Below are 16,570 nucleotides of genomic sequence, written 5' to 3'. Positions count from 1 at the left end.
GTTTCACCAAGTTATGGCTGAGTAGGAACCAAACTTCCACGTGTTCTTGTTCCATATCGGAGGGTTAATGAGAGAACAGTGCGGGGGCTCGTGCCGAGAACAAAAAGGAACCGCAGACCCACGGAAGAAATGGAATGCGGCGCAACCAGGAAGGCAGGCAGGGGCAGGATCAGGATCAGGATCAGGATCAGGGGCAGGAGCAGGAGCAGGGGAAGGGGAAGGGGAAGGGGAAGGGGAAGGGGAAGGGGCAGGGCTGGGCATGCCTTCATCCGCCGTCCCTCCCTCTCTCCCTCCCTCCCTCTCTGTCTGTCCCACGCCCGCCGCCGAATCTGTTGTCGTTTCCACAAAACAACCGCTTTTTCAGAACCGGAACCTCTCACGACGCGAAAAAAGTGTCTGTACCCCGTCTGTAATGCCCCAACAGCGGCGCTGACCGCCTTAACCGACAGAAGAGACGATGGCTTCAGTGCGGCTGGTTGGTAAAGTTACGACGAGACTTTTTGGAAGTATTCGCCCTCTTTACCGCAGTCACAAAACTATTCGTCCGGTTCCGCTGCTTCACCAGGTAAATGTAACATTTAATTAATCTGTCTTACATTATTCGTTGCGGATTTCTCGCAGTTGCTACCTAAGTCGAGTAGCTCTGTCTTGATGCTTTGTCGATAAGCTAATTTCTATTTTGGACGCAAAACCCTCGCAGTTTGTTTTAACTTTGAATATTTTGAATGCCTGTGCACTATTTCTTCAGACCTACTTGTCGAAAGCCACATTTAAACCGATTGTTTTCTTTTAGATAATTGAAAAGCAGTACCTTTAGTAGCTTTGCAGAGTTTATATGCTTGAAATGTCGGACTGACTCAAAGGTGTCCCTGAACGCATCATCAAACACTATGGTTCCCTCTATGAGGTTTGTGCTGATAGTCACTCTTCTCTATCTTACAGCCTGTGATGTGTTTTTAAAGAAGTATTTTGCTTCCTCTCGTGCATGTGTGCTGTATCTCTGCACACATGTATTGCACTGAGATGTGAGTGCGTTGCAGAGTAAATGTTGCAGGAAACCACACTGCTTTGTGCGCTGCCTTCCGTATGAGCCAGAGGTACCCGGGACAGGCCTTTTTAAAAATGAAATCTTGCATCGGCCATCCTTGACAAGAACCTGCAGAGGTCAGCTAAATCTTGAGGGGATGCTGGATGCTTCAAATCTCTGGCGGTCACCATCAAGCTCAATACAAAATGACAAGCATGACACGCCGACTTTACTCATCCCTTATTTTGCTGTTTTACTTTTAAGCGCTCAACTCTAAGCTGGTGTAGCCAAGGGGGGATCACATTTTTGGGTGAATTATTTTTACAACATTGCGATTCACCACAGTCCTCGAGATGCTACAGAGGTGTTTTCATTCCGATTCAGCATATTGTGTTGTGTTTCTATGTTTGACAGTGGGTCGTCATAGGAACTACTCTCCCCCTTTTTTATGGATCTCGATTAGGAAGCCATTACACACTGGCGGGAATCCAAATCACGTGGCAGATGCACTAATTATTTAACAGCAGAGGAAAAAACCAATTAAAGGAAATCCGTTTAGATCTAGCATCAGCTGGAGCTGTGTGTACCTGCCAGGGGTCAGTGGTAGTAGCATTTCATTGTCATTTTGATTTAATGCATTGTACAAATGAGCCATTATCGACTGACCGTGCAGGAAATCACTAATGACACTCTTCTTTTGTAGCTTCTTAAGCACAAATTTGCTCCTGGGGGAAATTTATCAATTCAATCAGATTTCAGCGTTGGAGTTTTATGGAGTTTGGCTTCAATGTCACTGCGGGGGAGTGCTTTTAGGTCGTTCTTCTGCTTTAGTCAATACTGGAACGCCGAGCAGGACTTAAAGTGATGGCGCTCACTGAAGCACCAGGAGGAACTTTTGATGGATTTGCAGCCATTTCAGTGAGAATAATCAATACTCTCTCACACAAGGCGGAACCATTGTGCGTTTCATACCAAAGATAAGTGGATTGCAGCGTTTTTCGTGTCAGACTAACTGCCCCAACTGCTCCCTATGAGGTGTAGCCGTGTTGCTCAGCTCGCTCGACAAGACAAACGATGTGCAACATGGTGCTGCGCCACGTTAAATATAAAACACCAGCAGGTTTTCTCCGACATACTGGAGCCCGCTGCCGTTATGGCACTTTACTCACGTCCTGTTTGTAATTTAGGCATAGAAATATAAGACAATAAGTCCGGCGATGTGCCACGGGCATTTGGGCTGCTGAAACAAGCACAATTCTGCTGGTGAAAATGGCTGTTTTGTGTGACAGCTGACTCCATGAGCTGTTCTTTATTATTATTTAGCCTGGCAGTAGCAATATTCTGTAAGATAGAAGAGGCTTCATTTCATCAGAGGTGGCAACCCCATTTCCTCAGCGCCGGAGCCGGGCATGCCCCTCCTTCACGCCTCTTTTGCCCGGATCCTCATTGCTTCAGTGTGGAAAATTCCACAGCCTGAATCATCACTGTGGACGACTGCATTTACTCGTGAGACAAACATAATCTGGGTGTGTCGCCCTAAAACACAATCCTGCAGATTCCTGTCTCTTTCTCTGCCTCACGTCTCTCCCCAATTCTCCACGCAGCTGTTTGGTAGAAATGAGGGGGTGGAATGACAGGAGCATGCTGCCTAGATCACTTTATTTGATCAATATGGATAATCTACAGGGAGAGCGGGTGTTTATTGTCCTCAGCAATTGGAACGCTATCATCATTCATCTCACTCTGGCGTCCGGGGATTAAATCAAGACGGGCTGCAGAAACCCACAAAGAAGCGTTTCCCCGACAAATGCAAAATAACTGGAGTCAGTGCAGGACGATTGCTTTACTGGGGGAGAACTAGTTTGCATATCTGCCTCTATCTCAAATTTCAGAGATGAATTCAGTTACTGGGTGAAATGGATCCACGCAGCAGGAAAACACATTTTCAGAAGAATTCCATCACCTTTGTTACATATATTGTTCTGTGATTGGGTCTTATGGCCTTACAAACCATCATTCATGGTATTTTATCGTACTTCTCCCCTAAATCTGACCTTTTTTGTAGCTTTAGCAGACGTCCAACCACAGATACTTTCTGTTCATGGGCGCTTGCTCATGAACGACCACACGTTCCTGAACGATCGGGTCAATAGGTTTATTAACAGCCACCGTAATTACACTCTCAATACTGTTAAGATGCTGAAAGCACCCTCATCATCGTCTTAACTGCTCCACTTTTAGCTGGCACAACTGCTTTCCTCTCATTTTTCTAACTTCCTTTTATCAACACATCGTGGACACAAATGAACTGCACCATTCCTGGTGGTCGAGGAGTTTTGGTTTTCTACCACTCGTGGTGTCAGCGTTTCCGTCGCCTTTTAATTAGTTAATGCAGAAACAGGAGACGGCGCCACATATTTTTTAATAAGGTTTGATGTATGAACGCTGAACCCCGACGTCAGCTCTTACTGACGGCGCCACTCCGCCAAAGCAGCGTCGGGTTTTGTCTCCACGTCCTGGGAGCTGTGTGCAGGACCTCAGGCGCAAGCCACTCTTTCGGAACTAAATGTGATCTCTCTTTTTGTTCGTTTCTCCGTAATCTTGTTTTCCCTGTTAAAACCCTGCACCCATCAGGGTGACGGACGACATGGGTCTCATTTGGCCACTTCCAGAAAATCTACTTCACGTTGCAGTATTTATTTATTTAAAATAATATATGTTATTTTGGTACTTCCAGGACCTTGGAAGGCTTTTGTTTTTCCATTTAAATGCACAAAATAAATTTATTCATATATTTTTTTTCTTAGCTGAAACTGGCTGTTATGGAGCTTCTCAGGACTGCACGTTCCTGAATCATCTCAGAGATCTGAAGGCTAGAGAATGATCGCATTAAAAATCCCATTCATTTCCATGAAAATGCCCGTTTTAGGCCTGCACTTCGGATAAATGTGCTCTTGTAGGGCCCGACACAACCCCTAATGGATTTGTCCCTTCCCTGTATTTCCTGCTCATACCTGTCCGGGTCATTAACTCTCTGAAGGCGGGTGATTTTCATGGCGCGGTGCTGGCGGTGTGTGCCGGCGATGCAAACCTTCTGGTTCCAATTCCTGCCTTGGCAGCCCTCATCTTTCACCCCACTCCTCAGGTCCATTATCGCGCTTCCATTTTCCTTCCTGTCTACCTAAAGTCGCGAGTACGGTAAATAAATGTGCAGAATAAAATCACTTTAATCTCGTTTATTAATATCTGAAGCCTTGAAGTGAGCGTGGGGGTGAAGCCCTCTGGAGTTCCGGGTGCACCAGGCCATGGTTCAGCTGTGACAGGACTCCTAATGAAGCCACTTGCTGCTAGAGAAGGCGATAAAATCAGGCTGCGCAGCAGTGCTCCCAGCATGTGCAGCGGAGCCTGCATTCTTCACTACTCCTTTCCCTCGCACGCTCTCTCCCTTCGGCATTGTGCGAATAAAAAAACACCATAGCTCGAGGGGTAAACACATCTGATCGGAATCATCCTGAGAAAGAGCATTAGAAGGAAAGCGGCGAGCGTGGAGCGTCGCTTCCCCGCAGTCCCAAATCGACCCCCGAACGTGTGAAGGACGGCAGATAAACGGCGCCGGCCTGCTGCCTGCTGGACTGTAGATTGGCTTGCTAATTGGGAGGAGTGCTTTGTTTTGATACGGCTGCTGTTGTCTGTAGGAGTGTGATGACAGGACCCATCCTGCGGTCTGGCTGCTCCGTGTCTGGGGGCTGAACAGGAGCCGGGGCCCGCTTCCTCCCTGCTTCTGTTCAGTCTGCAACTTACGGTCTGGTTCTCCCCAGTCGTTGCAGTATTTTTCTTGAGGGTGTGTCTCTCTTTGTGGACACGGTTACGCATCAGAGAAATAAGTAGTTATGATATAGATTAATAATACGGGTGTTAGGTGTTAATATGCACATGTCTAGTTTCATTTAAAAGGACGGGGAAAGGTCGTTTTAATACCATATGAATTACATACGCAGTCATTTGTGCCGGTGGTTTATTTGTCCGCTGCTCTCTCACATATACACACATCATTTAAAGGTGGGCGTCCTTACACACCACATTAGACCTGATTTGTCCCCGTGCAGGGCAAACCAAGTGCTAACGCAGTCCGCTTTAATAACGCAGGCCCAGTAACACCGACCCAGCAGCCCTGCGCACCGATATTCATGACACGTCTCTCGGGCTGCCTTTCTGCCACGGTAGCCGCTTTCTGATGATTTATGGCGCTGTGCTATGTGCGTAGCGTGCACGGCGCATACAAACCACCTTCAGATCAGTCAACTGTGGAAGCGATTCGACCCCACCGTCCTCAGTACAGACGGATGGCTCCCAGCTTCATCATTAACATAACGGTGATTTAAAAATGGGGGAAGGAAGCGACCGAGTGGTTGTTTTGTTTCACGCCACCAGGGACTTTGAAATATTAAGTAGAAATATGAGTTTTTGTGCAAACTTGGCAACAGAACAGGGACGGCAGAAAGATGCTCTCTTCAGCAGTTTAGCATTTTCATGAGGAGACCTTCTGCCAAATCATTAACAAGAGAAGCATTCATTTCCCTAACCTCGTGAAACATTTCTGGATGGCCTGATAGTGCCTAACATTTCCAGGAAATGCTCAGTTAGTGCAACTTCCTGGGCGACTCTCGAAGGCTGTTTGGATATTCTTCTGCCAGGATGCTTCAATCAATCAAACAGTCTTTATTTGTGTAGCACTTTTCATACATTAAGTAGCAAAGAAAAGCCTCACAGAGGGTGAAAACCTGACCCTCCCACCCCCACATATATGCACATGTCACATACTCATTCACACATACACATACACATTCACACATACTCGCACACTCAACCCTACACATACAGTAGCTGTCACTGTCAGTTTACCAAGGGTGGGATGCTCATTTTATTACAAATAAAGACAACATCTGCCTCTCCTTGTTCTACTTCAGGTTCAACAGAGACCAGCTCTACTGGCAAGTTGTCAAGCACTTTTCTGCAGCACACTTGCGACCCCCAGTGGTAAGATACAGTCACTACACACTTCCTATCGGTTTACGCTATGCTTAACATTTACCGGTATTGTAACACTGTTTCTCCTATACTGCAGATGCAGCCTTGAAGTACAAATATGGCCGTTTGGTCCTGGAGGTCCCGTTGCCCTCCAGGAAGGAGAAATGTTGGTTCTTCCTTCAGCCAATGCTGATGAGCGTAGGAGATCTGATTGCAGACATGCAGAGAGAGGACCCCGGGGTGACCGCCTCCGTGTTCTCTCAGGGTGGGTCTGGGCGCGCTGGACCGATGACATTCTCGACATCGCTCAAACCGCTTTTGCTGCGATCTTGTTCAACAGGTGTCGGAAGGCAAGGAGCAGCAGCATGCCCGCATCAAGCACCAATTCTTTCTTGGTGCTTTAAAGCACTAATGCATCTCTGCGGGAATATTAAAAAAATACAGATATTAGATTAGATTAGATTAGATTCAACTTTATTGTTATTGCACATGTACAGGTACAGAGCAACAAAATGCAGTTTAGCATCTAACCAGAAGTGCAAAAGAAGCAGCAAGTGAGGATAATAACTTAATAAATACAGTATGGCGGTTATTTTACAATTGTTTACCGGGTTGTGCTATAAGCATATTTTACAGATGGTGTTTACATTAAATGCCTTGGACTATAAGTGCAGGAGCTATTTAGCTATTTACATAAGATAGAGGAGATGTGCAAATTATAAATTACGTGTATACAGATACAGATGATAAAGTGCATGAGTGCGCAGGACAGGTTTAAACAGTAGCTACATTGGTTACTAAGCTAGTGAGTTGTTGTGTAAACTGCTGTAGTGTAGTGAGGTGTGGAGTGTGTAAGGGTCAGCAGGAGTTCAACAGGGACACCGCTCTGGGGAAGAAGCTGTTCCTCAGTCTACTGGTCCGAGTCCTGAGGGTTCTGTAGCGCCTCCCGGAGGGCAGGAGGGAAAATAGTCTGTGGGCGGGGTGGGAGGAGTCCTTGAGTATGCTGCGTGCTCGATGCAGGCAGCGCTTCCTCTGGACATCTCCGATGGCAGGGAGTGTAGTCCTTGTGATGCGTTGGGCAGTTTTCACCACCCTCTGCAAGGCCTTGTGCTCAACGATAGTGCAGCTTCCATACCAGACTGACACGCAGTTGGTCAGGATGCTTTCTATCGCACAGCGATAGAAGTTCACCAGGACAGCCGAGGATAGCTGGTTCTTCCTCAGTGTCCTCAGGAAGAAGAGGCGCTGGTGAGCCTTCTTGATGATGCTGGAGGTGTTTGTGGTCCAGGACAGGTCCTCTGAGATGTGGGTCCCCAGGAACTTGAAGCTGGAGACACGCTCGACGGCCATCCCGTTGATGTGGATGGGGTCCTGTGTGCCTCCTCTTGCTTTCCTGAAGTCCACGATGAGCTCCTTGGTCTTGCTGGTGTTGAGGACCAAGTTATTGTTAGCGCACCATGTGGTCAGGCGCTCTACCTCCTCTCTGTAGGCTGTCTCGTCGTTGTTGCTGATGAGACCGATCACCGTTGTGTCGTCTGCAAACTTGATGATGGAGTTGGATCCATGTACAGGTCTGCAGTCGTAGGTGAATAGAGAGTAGAGGAACGGGCTCAGCACACAGCCTTGTGGCACACCGGTGCTGAGTGTGATGGTGGTGGAGCGGCTGTGACCTGACCTAACACGCTGTGGTCTGTCGGTCAGGAAGTCCAGAGTCCAGTTGCAGAGGGAGGGGTTGATGCCCAGGTCTCCAAGTTTGGTGATCAGCTTGGAGGGGACGACGGTGTTGAAAGCTGAGCTGAAGTCAGCAAACAGCAATCGTGCGTAAGTGTTCGAAGAAGATATCTGGTAAATCTGAAAATGTGCTAGAGTTCTTAAAAGTTCTATACAGTCCCATTCTAAAGGCCTCGTCTTCATTCTACCAGTTACAACAAGCTCAACTCGTCTGTCTGTAATGCAACTCGGGTGGAACTTGCATTCCCTTGACTGGAAAATCCTGTTTTTCCCTGCAGTGATCGTTCCTTAGATCTACAGCTACAAGAGCAGTTCATGCTGCTGAATGAAGTCAGCGCTTTCTTGCGGCCTGTAATAAATTCTCAGCTTCTGGAACGCGGCCATACTTTTTTTTGCAGTATTAAACTGTCTTTCATTATCTTGACAGATGGACAGCGTGTAGCCAACACCACGCTGATCGACACGCTGCTGGATAAGGACTTTCAGCTCATCGTCAACGATAAAGTCTATGACGTCAAATCTCCAGAGAAGGGTGAACACCTAGCCATCCTTTCGTCTGCCCCATCCTTGTAGATCTCCTCCTCATTCGTTTTGTCGTCTCCTCCATCACAGCGTGCGTGTCCAGTGAACATGCCGTGGGACTGGAGGACGTAAAGAACATTGTGCATCTGCTGCACACGGCCATCCACCAGCCCGAACACCACCTGCTGAAGGAGAGGCAGCTGCTGGAGAAAATGGACAACCTCAAACAGCAGCTGTCCCCTTTGGAGAAGGTCGGCAAACGTGTCTCAACGTCTGCACAGGTGTTCACCATAGCCAAACTTATTTTCTTCCTGCCGTGCAGATGAAGGCGCAGCTGTCTCACACAGCAGAGTTCCACTCCTCCAAGGCCCTCTGGGTCGGCCTGGCGCTGCTCTCTGTGCAGGGGGGGGCTCTGGCCTGGCTCACCTGGTGGGTTTATTCATGGGATGTCATGGAGCCCGTCACTTACTTCATCACCTACGCCACTAGCATGGGAGCCTTTTCCTATTATGTCCTAACCAAACAGGTAAGTCCAGAAGAAAACATCACTTTAGATTTCACAATTTTTTTTTTCTATTAAGATTAGCAATCACTATTTGCATTGTTAACTTTTTATGTATTAATCATTTGGACGCTGCTAGATTGAATAAGTTATAAACATCAACTTTATGTTATGCTAAGCTAACGCTCCTAACCATTCAGATACTGGATCATTTCCAGACCAACACCTCTCAATTTACAAGAATTAAAACATAATTAGTGTCAATATGTGGAACATCTTAGATTGTTGTTGAGCATCATATCCACAGCACGGTATTTTCTCTTTACATTTAATTCTTTTCACCCTTTCCCTCAGGATTACATCTACCCAGACGCTAAAGACCGACAGTTCCTGCAGTACTTTCACAAGGCCGCCACCAAGAAGAATTTCAACGTGGCAAAATATAATGAGCTGAAGGATGAACTGGCTCAGGTTGGCTGATTTTCCTTTTTGAAGTTCCACATGGTTGCTCCAACCACTCAGCTTCATGCTTCTCTGACTCCTAATTAAGATTCCAACAAGCATATACAGGATACTTATTTCAGTGCTCAGGACTGAATGTTTGCAGGTGGGATAGATGCTTATGCTGAAAGCAACACGAGAACAGCAGAGGAACAATTTTAGTTTTATTAACACACACTTCAGAGTTGTTTCAGCAGGATTCAGACATCTCATTTTCACCTCCTTTGGGAAGACTCAGTAAATATTGGATGTGTTTTTGTGATTTTCAGGTGGAGGAGGACCTAAAGCGACTGAGAAATCCTCTTCGACTTCAGCTTCCACTGGATCAGATCCAGCTGAAGCCAAGCAATGAATAACGGGCAAGACCACAGTTTATGAGCAAAGAGACTTTAACCACTTTATTCTGATACTGAGTTTTTACGCAGAATCCACATACTTCCCAAATTTTGTTTACAGCCATAATAAATGTATGTATGTATCATATAGGGATGCTGATGTCCATGGAAACAATAAAAAGACAACTGAAACTGAAGCGTCTGCTGCCTAAAGCCACTAAAAAGTTAACTTTAGTTCACTTTCTAGGACAGTTTTTAACTTTGACCTTGTGTAAATAAAGACATGACTCAAATGTTTTCACACACAGGATTTTTTTAATATATAAAACATGATCTTTATCAGGAACACAGCAGATTTGATCCTGATACATACACGATGATGGGGTGGGCCGTTTTCCTGAGGTGATCATGTGACACAGCTAAAAGTGTTTCAAATCCACAGTACGATTTAAGACAAAAATGCTTCCCTGAGGTTCCTCCCACACGGGTCTTTGTCGCCATTTTGGGTGCAAATACGCATCATTAGTGGCACTGCTGTAAAGGCTCATTGCAGCACAAACATGATTCCCTTTTTGATTTAGCAAAAAAAACAATTTCTGTAAAAACGATGAGATGCTCTGAGTTTCGAGGACATTTTTCACAAAACATCACATAACACCCGATTGACTTGAGCCTCCAGAAACGTCCTGGGTGGGTTTTACCACAGGAACAGATAAAAGAACTAAAAACAGGTCAACAGAGGACGTGGTCACATGGGTCCTGCAGTTCTGATCCCTTAAAAAGTGCAAGCTTGTGATTCCTTTGATTGTTACTGATTTTACTGATGATGATGAGGGATCAACGGTTATTTACTGTGGTCAAATGCTCATTAAAACATGTCTAGACACCTGAGGACCGTTGCTCTTACTTCTTTGGGCGGAAGTAGAGTTTTTTGGTGAGCATGGAGGCGAAGCAGGGCACCTGTTTCTTCCCAATAGCGTTTGGGTCGGAGCAGTACCCGACGCTCCTCATGGACACCTTCCTGTTGACCAGCGTCAGCAGCTCTGTGAATTCCAGAGAATCTCCATATTTGCGGAGGAGGTCACACAGATCCTGGATGTACCAGGAGCCGTTCACAGTCTCCCGGTGGGAGTAGTAACCTTGACAACGGAAAACAGGGGCGTTACTTATCAATGACAACTCATCCCCTAAAGCAGCTGTCGGCAACCCGTGGCTCTGGAGCCACATGCGGCTCTTTGGCGCCGCCCTAGTGGCTCCCTGGAGCTTTTTCAAAAATATGAAAATGGAAATTGTTTTAATATAATTTCTGCAGGAGGAAAAACGTGACAAACATTCTTAAAGTTCTCCAATGCTGTATAAATGTGTATAATAAATATTTAATTTCAACATCTCATTATAATGGAAGTTAAACTTAAAGCTCCATCGCACAGCAGAGTGGCCACGTGGTGCGTCATTCTCTCCAGGATGCGCTGCAGGGAAAATAAACATTTAATCATGAATGCTCATTATGTATTTGTAGCCTTATTATCATTTGGAAAGTAGGCTAATACAGCTAATATAGACACTTACAGCATGTGTTGCCTTTATTATAAGCCCTATATAAGGCTTTAATTTTTTGCGGCTCCAGACAGATTTGTTTCTTGTTTTTTTGGTCCAATATGGCTCTTCCAACATTTTGGGTTGCCGACCTCTGCCCTAAAGTTTGGGACATCGCTCCGCCTACAGCTGCTGACCAAGGTAATGCCATCTACCTTGGTCACACAGGCCACCCACAACAATCTCACCTTCAGCCACTGAGTAGCACATGATGAAATCTGCCCCGGCAGGAAGGGTGTAAACAGCGCTGGCGTCCACTTCCACCTCGTTTTTTTTCAACTCGCTGTCCACGTCGTCAAAAGCGGCAGCCGTCGCCGGCTCGTCGTGCTTGTCTCCGCGGCACGCCTGGCGACGGACACACAGGCGCATCACACACGCTCCAACACGCGCACCTGGATTTGAGCGCAACTCCGCTTACCTGTAAAATAAAAATCTTGGGCTTTCCCACAAGGCTCTTGCACTTATCCCCTTTGAACAGAGACGTGATGTCCTGGACGTTGATCTTATCATCAAAGGTGTAGATGTGATCGTTCTCTCCGTGGCTCAGGAAGACCACCAGAAAGCAGTCGACGTTTGAATGGTCGTCCTTGGCAGCTGGGGAGACAAAATAATAGTCAGAATGGACTGGATGGGTCTTATTACTCTCATTACAGTCTGTCCAGGACGGAGCTCACCACTGGTGATTATTTCCAGGACTTGTGCTTGTGTGTGGTTGTCAAAAACCTTCACCTCAAAGTTTAACTCCTTCAGCCTGGGAGGAACATGTGACACACAAGGTCACACAGTAGAATATACTAGTCGCTAAGCATTGTGGTACCCTTGTACCGTAAACTCCAACATGATGAAATACCGTCTTTGCAAGTTGTAGCTGTCAGCATTGGTTCCATGTCTGTCCCTCAACCCCAGGCGCCAAAAGAAGCGCTCCTGGTTAAAGATGAGCGCGAGGCCTCGTCGTTTATTGTCCATCTTGTACTCCTCTGCCGGATCCAGAAAACCGATGCTATTTTATTTCGGGGGGGAAGACATGGCTGAATATTTGGTCGGAATACCGAGTCAGGTCGGAATTGGGAGTTGAATTTCAGGGAGTTTACCTTCCAGAGATGGCATCAGTCTCCATTAGATCCCCCGTGCATGCTGTAGAAATCCAACACATTAATTTACCATCTGCAGATGTGGGATATAATCCCGGAAAACCGATTCACTCCCACCACGTTGCCAGAAAGGCAAAGGGTGACCGAGCTTTTCTGACTTTCGCCCCTTTGTTGAGCAGCACAATAGAGGTAAGATCTTAAGACCGAGCCCGAGTCCGAGCCCGACCCAACCCGAAATTCGGGTCGGGCTTAAAATGCGTAAAATGTCAATCATTACGTTCGGGTCGGGTCGGGCTTCTCTCTCGCTGAGTTTTTTTTAATAAATATTTGTTTATAAAAATATACACTAAAACGATGTGTGGATACTAAACTAAGGACTACTTATTATAAATAAATAATTTGGATAAAACAGAGAAGGCGCTGTAAGGTAATTGCTATATAACTACTACTAAACAGGAAGTGTAGAGCCGGGTCGGGCTTTAATGCCCGCGGGCCTGGGTCGGGTCGGGCTGGATTTTTTAGGCCCGATCTTACCTCTACAGCACAACTACAGGTGCAAGAGTGGCTCTGACGCTGGCGGCTCGGGGTCAAGCTGCCATTGTTGAGGCAGCTTATAGACCTTCCAGCCCCCAATAGTTTGGTGACAGGTGGAGAAAGATGGCAAAGGCTGCTGAACGAACAGACACCTCCACCCTGCTCACGAGTAGGTCAAACTATGTGCTGAAGGTGGCGTTTTATACACCAAAATGTGTCTTTACATTCTTTTGACCAGGTGCAAATTTATGAGATGAACCTGGCTAATAACTCATATAATCTGAAACATTCTCTATGAAATCTAGGTGGTGTGTTCACAAAAAAAACCGTATTTATAGCTCAAATACGTGCCATAAAACAATATACTGGAAATCATTAATCCGTTTATTACATTTAATTCCACACAAAACTAGTTTTCTTTCGCTTTTACTCTCAACGTATCTGCTGTTTAAATCGCAAAAACGCAAACCTTTTGATTTTGAACTGGCTCACCTGAACTGTCTGTTGCTGTTTTGCCGAGTTCAGCATCGCTTCCTGTGAATGTGAGAATGATATTCTGTTATTTTAAAACCAACAGGACAAGCCCAAAGGCAAATGTGCAACAAGAAAAACGCCAGATCTGTCGCAGAATTGGTGTAAAGGCGTGGAAGTCTTACGGAAGTCGCACATGAAACAGAGGAAAATAGCAAACAAAAAGTACTTGCAATGAGTTTGTGTGTGTGTGTGTGTGTGTGTGTCTGTTTTCCACAAAACGATCCCACATATGTGGCTTAGAGTCTTTTAGTGTGTTTTAAGATCTTACCTGCAGGAATGTCTTCTGTCTTGTTTGACATGTTGAGATCGTCCCGACGACACTAACAAATGAACTTTTCTTCATTTGTCATGTCCCGACGAGGACCACATGGCTCCTCCCCCGTACGTGATTGGTCCGAAGTGAAAAGCCGTAAATGCGATTGGGTCTCAAAACTGTCAGTCAAATGGCAGCAGTTAGCACTTCCGCGTTATGCCACGGTAGAGTTCATGAAATGATCCAATGTTCGAGGCTTTTTAATAAACCGTCGAAGAATTAGACCGTATTCAAGAAACTTCGACATTAACATCATATAAGTTGCCGTTAAAGAGACAAAAGTGTTACTTCCAAGTAGTTTTGTCTGATAAAATGAGCATACATGCAGACTAAATCTATTCTTCTTTCCCTTATGTCCCATTAATTCTGAAAGACTAACAGTTTTATTCAAGCAAATGTGCATTTATTCATTCTTTACAGTATGTATATTTTTACATGACAGTAAAAATATATTACATTTATTCATATTTACATTTGAAATAGGCTAAATAACAGAAAGATCCTACCTGTATTTATGCATTATATTCATGTGTAGTGTTTACCACTATCTACCTGAATAAATTATTCATAACTCTATCAAATCATGTGTCTCAAAAAAAGTCAGGAAAATATGAAAAACAGTCTTATTGCAAGCTGCTACATAGTAACTATATTACACTTAATATCACACAAAATATAAATAATTACCCACAAAGGAAGTCCATAAAAGAATCTCTACACTTCATTAAAAAAGTGACGATGCAGAAGTCAACACAGTCCAAACAAGCTTTAAAGATTAGGAGTTGGGTCAGTTTCACTGTCTTGATGCTGTGGGGACGTTACAGCTCCCGCTTGACTTCATAATGACACACACACGACTCTCTCTGGCTGTCCAGGTAAGGTTTGCATCCCAAGTGCATGACGGCATCAAACAGCAGAGCCACCGCAGACTCACAGGCTGCAATGAAAGAAAAGAGAAAAGACAGTGGAAATTGAGGCCACAGGTGAAAAGCCATTGTTAAAGCAGATCCTTGAATAAGATAATCATATCTTCACAATTGCAGACAGGTAAAAAAAAAGGTGTGGTTACAGGAAGTGCTACTGGAAAATTAAAGTAAATCGGCGTCATCTAGATCCATTTTAGAGATTACACATGCATGACCTACTAATGAGCCAGCGCGCCCTCTGCTGGCCACATTACACATTGCTTCTCAGACTTGTTCCAGTCCAGCTCAGATCTAATTCCAATTTCTAAATTCTGATCAATCTGTGGGCTTACTCCCTATGCTGCAATGTGCCTCTGTGTGCGTGCATTTTGTTACCTGTGCATGTGCACAGGATTCTATTTGTCTTCTGTATCCTATTATTCTATCCCATGTTTGTGTTTGGTATTTCTGTGACATAAATTGTGCACAGGTCATCCATCCATCCCTTCAATGATGACTTTATGACAATTATTGATATATCTACTCATAAATACTGACGTTCCAATATCTGACTCCATCCAATTTGTATATTGATTATACGTTAACTGACATGTTATATGGATAACTGTAAATGAACCTACACAAACACGGCAGGTTCTGTCTCTTACCTTGGACACTCTGAGACAATCCCAGAGTCCTCTGCACATTCCTGCAGATGGTCTCCAGACAGTCTTGGAACTGGTCATCGCAGTCGTGCTTCTCACGCCCACAGGTGTCATAACAGCGATCATGCTGGTTACAACATTTAGTCATGGACGGGATACCAATGTCAAACTGGAAAACAAAAGTGTGACGGGGGCTTGAAACCTTTTGTTAAAAGGCAACAGACAGCACATCTATTGGAAACGGCGTAGCAACTTTCTATCACCTGTGGAAAAGGGCTTATATTTCAGTAATAGGTGCGCAAAAAATGCATCTGCATCCCCGGCCAACCTACCTGAAATCCAAACAGAGGAGATCCACATCCATTGGGAGGTGAGTGTTTGTACCCGGGACGGGGAATCGGTTTGTAACCTGTGACAGAGGAGCAAAGGTGAAAATGATTCCCGTCAGATTATCTTGTTTCTACATAGATAACCACATCATCCCTGATGATTTAATGGTTTCCTTTGCCACTCAAGCAGTGACAATGTCGACAGTAGTTTCTGTCTCTCAACACCGCCTCGCAAAGTGAAGGAAAGCTGTTGTAAATAATGAAAACATCATCGTTTACGTGTTCTCTCACCGTCACTACACCTGTAATGACACAGCCCGTCGTCGCCTCCAAACAGGTCGAGCGCTGCGTTCAGGTAGGTGTCGATCCTGTGTATTCCGTTACGGATGGTTTTTAAAGTCATTCTCCAGTCTGGAGTTTCTGGTTCATGTTTGCAGGCAGAGACATACCGCAACAGAGCCAAGAAAAAAACTCCTACGACGCTGTTTATGTTCATAATCCGGTTCAGTCACGTTTACCGGCACGATGATTTGGTTTCGGAATATTTAACCTGCAGAATATTGTCTTCAGGGCATTTCATTAAATAGATTCTAATTGGCATTTAACTAAAAGCAAGTATCAAGACGGTACAAGACTTCATCCTCAAGTTGCTGTTATCGCTTCCGGATTAGACACTGTCACATGACTGGTGACGCCAGCCAACGTATTTCCACGTCTCTACGTAGGCTAACGTCTTAAACGGAAACGCACAGTTTACATCAAATGTAGAATGAAATACAATCTTAATCACAACATGTATAATATGTACCTACTGCATACCTACTGTTTAATTTTGTATTCTTTTTCCATCCGGTTCAATTTCGAGGAAAATTACTCTGGCTCCCCCTGGTGGTGAACCCTGGCCACAACGACGACTATATCACCTAGAGTTGACAAGTGCAACCAAATCGCTTCACA

At 45.2% G+C, this 16,570-nt stretch overlaps 3 protein-coding genes across 3 annotated transcripts; 1 reads left to right on the top strand and 2 right to left on the bottom strand.

Moving 5' to 3' along the window:
* The first annotated feature begins 309 nt into the window (after window positions 1-309).
* LOC101075177 (mitochondrial calcium uniporter dominant negative subunit beta) lies at window positions 310-9,840 on the top strand. Its single transcript, XM_011612904.2, has 8 exons — window positions 310-565; window positions 5,995-6,064; window positions 6,153-6,320; window positions 8,214-8,318; window positions 8,399-8,559; window positions 8,631-8,834; window positions 9,165-9,281; window positions 9,581-9,840. Exons 1-8 carry the CDS (start codon window positions 458-460, stop codon window positions 9,665-9,667), a joined length of 1,020 nt encoding a protein of 339 aa, XP_011611206.2. The 5' UTR covers window positions 310-457; the 3' UTR covers window positions 9,668-9,840.
* A 101-nt stretch (window positions 9,841-9,941) lies between these two features.
* On the bottom strand, window positions 9,942-13,787 carry LOC101075398 (caspase-6). The gene is made up of 8 exons (XM_029851121.1): window positions 13,670-13,787; window positions 13,360-13,401; window positions 12,334-12,376; window positions 12,093-12,242; window positions 11,917-11,993; window positions 11,661-11,836; window positions 11,431-11,587; window positions 9,942-10,785 (listed from the first exon to the last, which is right to left on the bottom strand). The coding sequence occupies exons 1-8, from the start codon at window positions 13,698-13,700 to the stop codon at window positions 10,550-10,552; spliced, it is 912 nt and encodes a 303-aa protein (XP_029706981.1). The 5' UTR covers window positions 13,701-13,787; the 3' UTR covers window positions 9,942-10,549.
* Window positions 13,788-14,095: 308 nt separating this feature from the next.
* On the bottom strand, window positions 14,096-16,383 carry pla2g12a (phospholipase A2, group XIIA). Its single transcript, XM_003972445.3, has 4 exons — window positions 15,905-16,383; window positions 15,617-15,693; window positions 15,288-15,453; window positions 14,096-14,651 (listed from the first exon to the last, which is right to left on the bottom strand). Exons 1-4 carry the CDS (start codon window positions 16,107-16,109, stop codon window positions 14,533-14,535), a joined length of 567 nt encoding a protein of 188 aa, XP_003972494.1. The 5' UTR covers window positions 16,110-16,383; the 3' UTR covers window positions 14,096-14,532.
* Window positions 16,384-16,570: the final 187 nt, after the last annotated feature.

This window comes from Takifugu rubripes, chromosome 17, assembly GCF_901000725.2.
Source record: "Takifugu rubripes chromosome 17, fTakRub1.2, whole genome shotgun sequence".
Taxonomy (NCBI): Eukaryota; Metazoa; Chordata; class Actinopteri; order Tetraodontiformes; family Tetraodontidae; genus Takifugu; species Takifugu rubripes.
The sequence above is the reverse complement of the archived record's forward strand: the minus strand, read 5'-3'. Positions and strand labels throughout refer to the sequence as shown.